Source organism: Lactuca serriola, chromosome 5 (assembly GCF_051521515.1).
Source record: "Lactuca serriola cultivar US96UC23 chromosome 5, Lser_US96UC23_V15, whole genome shotgun sequence".
NCBI classification, from domain to species: Eukaryota; Viridiplantae; Streptophyta; class Magnoliopsida; order Asterales; family Asteraceae; genus Lactuca; species Lactuca serriola.
Window position 1 is genome coordinate 259776617 of NC_136412.1, and position 5297 is coordinate 259781913.

At 33.1% G+C, this 5297-nt stretch overlaps 1 protein-coding gene across 1 annotated transcript; it reads left to right on the forward strand.

Annotated features, from left to right (window-relative positions):
* Positions 1-3180: 3180 nt before the first annotated feature.
* On the forward strand, positions 3181-5297 carry LOC145050416 (uncharacterized). Its single transcript, XM_078998674.1, has 8 exons — positions 3181-3443; positions 3614-3816; positions 3902-4002; positions 4132-4335; positions 4439-4683; positions 4786-4914; positions 5044-5078; positions 5155-5297. The coding sequence occupies exons 1-8, from the start codon at positions 3181-3183 to the stop codon at positions 5295-5297; spliced, it is 1323 nt and encodes a 440-aa protein (XP_078854800.1).

Here is a 5297-nt window from a genome sequence, read left to right on the forward strand (position 1 = left end):
TAGGACCCCTTGGGACCTCAAATTCGTTCATACTTTTCCAAAAAGGATACTTTAGCCGAAATTATCCTATCTCCTATCTCCTCTTGTTTTCTAGTTCTAGGGTTTGGGTGTGAGCTATTAGAGACATCACCTTTTGGTGTTAAGCTTTCCAAGACCTACACTACAAGGAGATTAAAATGATTTGTTTACTACAACAAATCAAGAGGTATGTAACTCTACACTTATTAATTTCGAATTACACTAGGGTTATGCTAGGTTTAATTGTTCATTGTATGTTGCTATCAAGGTGTACGAATAGATCTTTTATAGGATGCATGTACCATATTAAGTGTTAATTGTTTTTTGCATTGTATAATTTTGTTTTCTATCAAATCCATCAGTGATATCAGAGCTTAGGCTTGTCAAAAATTGATTGCACATGAGTTGAATCGAACTAAACTTTTTTTTTTTTGGTAAAATACTGATCTCACGACGTTAGCACAACTTTTTTCCAGATTTTTGGTAATTATCTTCCTAATTTGATTTATGATGTTATTTTTGGTAATTATCAAGTATTTATTCTGTTAGATTCTGAATTTTGAATGTCTTATGTGATAATCCTTAAAACCCTAAATATTATGAGATATCATTATTTGATAATTTTTAATTAGTTATATTAAACTGAATTATCTCTTATTAATTTAATAATTATTTAATAGTAATGTAATTAAAAGATAATTATAAATTCATAATATGTTTAAATTGATTATTTAATTATATGATAATCTAAATAATTAATATTTAAACCTCATATTTTGAAAAGATTTAAAATACACCTTATACTATATATGATTAAAAGTTTAATGTATTATATGTATAAGACAAGTCAGACAAATCATTAGTAGGCTTCATTCACGAAGCCATACTCTAGGGGGGGTATAACGAAATGACCTATAAAATGACCGTTGAATGGTTCATTAGCCGAACGGGTTTGATAGGACATAACCTCTAAAAGTATTATACTGCAAATTAACTAAACCTTTTAAAAATTCCACTCTAGTTACTTTAGGAAAAAATGTGAAATTGTATGCTAATCCATGAAAATGCACATCGTTTCCTTATGAGTCGTTAGTGGAGCGTGTGCAGTTAACCAATTGTAAGGCCCTAATTTGTCTGTGTATCAATCAGATCCGTTTGATGGTGCGGAATCCCAATCAAACGGATGATGTCAGATCAAATATAAGAGAAAGAGAAGAAGAATAATATGAATCTCAATGTATTGATAAATAGAATGATGATCCGGATACAAGAGATCCACACACACTAACACACACTTGATCTTCTCTCTCTCTAGGCTGTACACTCCTTCGTGTTCATCAAATCTATACTCCTCACCCCTAACACTTATATATATATATATATATATATATATATATATATATATATATATATATATATATACAAGGGAATATGGGCTTGGTGAACATGGGCTGTGAATGGGTTTACGTCCGCAAACCTGTTTACGGCCGTAAACACGTATACGGCCGTAAACACCAAGTTGTTTACGGTCCAAGACACAAAAATACATTTTCCTAGAAAAGTAAAGTATAAACCATATTTTTGACCCAACACCGACACACTAATTTGGGACGATAAAGGTGAAATTATGAAACAACTCATGTTTATGATTGTTAATGAAGTGTATGTGGTTAACCGACACATCAATGAGAGATTATAAATTGATTGATGGTGTTTAATCGGGTTTGCATGGTTATCCATATCTTAATTGTGATCCTCAGCATCCCAGTCACAATTGGTAAGAGCATAATCGAGATTAAACATGTCATTGATAAGATTAAATGAATCTTAGATATCTAGGATTTTCATGTGATTAAAATTGGTGAGATGACTCTATCTACCTAAAATAGATTTGAATTTGATCGCGACATCCCTCTTCAAAGTTCGAATCAAAAATATGGATCCTAGACTTAATTTAAATTTTGGACCATAGAAAGGCATAGTATACATGTTCATAACATGACATGACTGATGTTTGATTCAAGTAGTTAGTTGATTACTCGAATCATTTTGCAATGAATAAAGTCGTAATAATTATGGTGATTAAATAATAGAGACTATTTATATTCAATAGTTTCGATACCATAGTTAATTAGTTTATTATTGTGTTTCACTTTGCATGTTTTACTTCCTGAATAATTTGATTATTCGAAGCTCCACAGTCGCTCATACTTTGGGAAGTAAGTAATTAATGAAGATTGTCATGAATTGGATTGTAGATTGTCTAAGGAGCTTATACATATCAATTATGTTGCTGCAACATTTATGAGTACTTAGAAAATGAAGATTTGAGTATTGGATAAATCCACGCTCAAAGAATTACTTCATGGATTATATCACGAGTTAGGCAGTTAATAGTGCCGAGATCCTGGTGGGATCTCGTTTCGTGGGTGTTTGGAAAATTGCGATTTCAAATATCGTTCAAAAATATCAAAGCCGGGATTATCGCCGATATCAGCCGCGATTTGACCGATATCCCACTTTTTTCCAATATTTGATTATTTGGGCTTTTTATACATATTTATTAAAAAACATAAGTTATTTGTATGGATCAGCCCACATCTTCAAATACTTTAAGCCCAAGCTCCTTTTCTGAAGTCGTGGCCTAATAAGATATTGGAAGAAATTGGAAACAAGTCAACGACAAACATATTTTTCTTGCGTGCTATGACGACGCCATTCTTGCTAATGAGATCGATCCCAAATCCACTATTTTGCCATCAAAATAAGTGACGAGAAGATTAATCAAAGCCACCAACGACTCAAGGAAGTAAGCATCTTATTCCTTAAAGAAACTTCGACTCTTCCTTCCCCCATCTCCATTAAATCCTAATTTTGTTGGTGTACCTATATACTGATCGATATTGTATGTTTATCGAATACTTAATTCCTATTAAATGCTAGTTGCTAGTTACTTCTTGTCTATTAATTTAATTCTCATCGGTACCTGTTTGTTTTTTTTGGAAAAGTTGGAACTTGGAACCAACAAATTATATAACAACTCAATTAAGTTGTAATGAAACCTCAATTAATGCATTTAAGTTGTAACTGTAATCAGACCTCAATTAATACATTTAATTTGCAATTCTTTTGTGCAACAGGTTACCGTTTTTACCTGTAAACATGGAAGGTCAATCTTCACATGCTTCAACAAACCCAACAACTACTACTACCACATCATCAGATGTTAGTACTAGATGCTTAAATGGAGACATGGTTTGGGAGTGGGGAGTCTGGAAAGATCCCACAAAAAAATCGAATATTTGGTGCACTCTTTGTGACAAAAAAGTATGTGGAGGAATCACAAGGCTAAAGCAACACCTTTCTCATATACCAGGAGAAGTCTCCAAATACCCTAATGTGGCACCAGATATAATCAAAAAAGTGTTTGCATCGATACAAGAAAAAGAAAAGCAAAAAAAAACAAAGAAATATAGAAATTCTAAGATCATCAAGCATAATAGGATTATTTGATAACGAAGATGAAGAAGATGAGATACGAGTCAGGGATGATAGTAAGAAAAGAAAGTTTGTAAGTTCTAGTCATGTTTTGCAGTCCAATTGATTGTGTTTATAAGAGCGATCGTGGAAAAGCACATCAAATCACATTGGATAAAAATAATCCAATCAAACAGAAGCTGAAGAATATTGCTTGGAAAAAGTTTGCGATTTGGGCTTACGCGGTTGGCTTACCATTCAATGTCGTACGTGATGAAAGTTTCCAAGATGTAATTGATGCCATTGGAGATTATGGAAAAGGTAATTAAGTAACCTCTTTAATCATATATTTATTGCTTAATATTTTAATATTTACTACCTAATTAATTATATCTATCAATCTTAGGTATGCCCGCTCCAAGTTACCATAATGTTCAGGTGACATTACAAAAGGAGGTGTTACAAGATACTAATAAGTTTGTGGACCAAAGGGCTTGTAGCCCAGCGGTATTAGGTGGTGCCTTCCCTCTTTAAGGTCGAGGGTTCAAGTCCCGTCGTGGACATAGGTGGAATAGGTGTTTAGATTAGATTTGCCGGTTCAAAAAAAATAAGTTTGTGGACTCATTTCGGCCACAGTGGCAGAAACACGGATGTAGCATTATGTCCGGTTTTTGGATAGATGGAAAAGGAAGGGCATTGATAAATTTTTTAGTGAATTTTCCAACTGGCACAGTATTTCTTAAGTTAATTGATGCATCAGAGCATGTGAAGGATGCTCAATTAATTGTGAAGATGATTAATCAGGTGATTGAAGATGTTAGGGAGGAAAACATTGCTCATGTAACATAATAGTTGACTTATCTATTGATTTTTTATCTTGTTTCTTATTTTTAACTTCCATTTACTTGTATTAATTAAATATTTGTTTTTTCATTTCTTGTAGTTTCTTACAGATAACGGCTCAAACTATAAAGCTACAGGAAAATTTTTAGAAGAACAACATCCAAAGTTGTTTTGGACTCCATGTGCAGCACACTATGTGAACCTTATGATACAACATATCGGGGAAAAAATAAAAAAGATAAAGGGTGCTTTGACTGATGCAAGAGCGATTGTGATTTACATTTATAACCATGGAAGAATTTTGAACATGATGCGAAAGTTGGCCAAGAATAAAGAGTTGAACAGGTCTTGTATAACTAGGTTTGCCACTTAGTACTACACTTTACATAGTGTACATGAGAATCGCCATCTTCAAGTGTTGTTTGTTTCTGAACAATGGACAAAAAGTACCTTTGTAAAGAAAGTTGTGGGAATGAAGGTGGAGAGGATATTTGCAAAGCAAGCATTTTGGGACGATGTGTATTTCTCTTACCAAGTATTTGCACCTTTGTTAGATATGATTCGGTTGGTTGATAGGTAAGATCAACCGTGCATGGGTTATATCTATGATGCAAGGAGTCGAGCAAAAGAGCAAATAAACAAAATTCTAAAAGGTGGGCCTAATGCAAGGATGAAGAGTACAATTTTGTCTATAATTTAACAAAGATGGTATGACCAACTTCATCATCCTTTACATGCAGGTATAAAACTTCACTTATTGATGGAAATTAAAAATTAGTTTTATTGTTTGGTTTTAATATTTTAATGAATGTGCAGCTGGATGTTTTCTTAATCCTGCGATTTTTCATGGAGAAAATTCAGAGATTGAGAAAAATAAAGATATAGTGACGGGACTATATGTTGCCATCGACCGTCTTGTTCCTGATGAAGATGGGAATGATCTTTTAAGACAACAATGA

What these genes read in the sequence shown, in the direction of transcription:
- LOC145050416 (XM_078998674.1), top strand. Translation starts at nt 3,181, where the DNA reads ATGGAAGGTCAATCTTCACATGCTTCAACAAACCCAACAACTACTACT. An exon ending in CATTGGAGATTATGGAAAAG is followed by an intron (nt 3,817 to 3,901) that starts GTAATTAAGTAA and finishes TATCAATCTTAG; the next exon opens with GTATGCCCGCTCCAAGTTAC. An exon ending in AAAGGGCTTGTAGCCCAGCG is followed by an intron (nt 4,003 to 4,131) that starts GTATTAGGTGGT and finishes TTTCGGCCACAG; the next exon opens with TGGCAGAAACACGGATGTAG.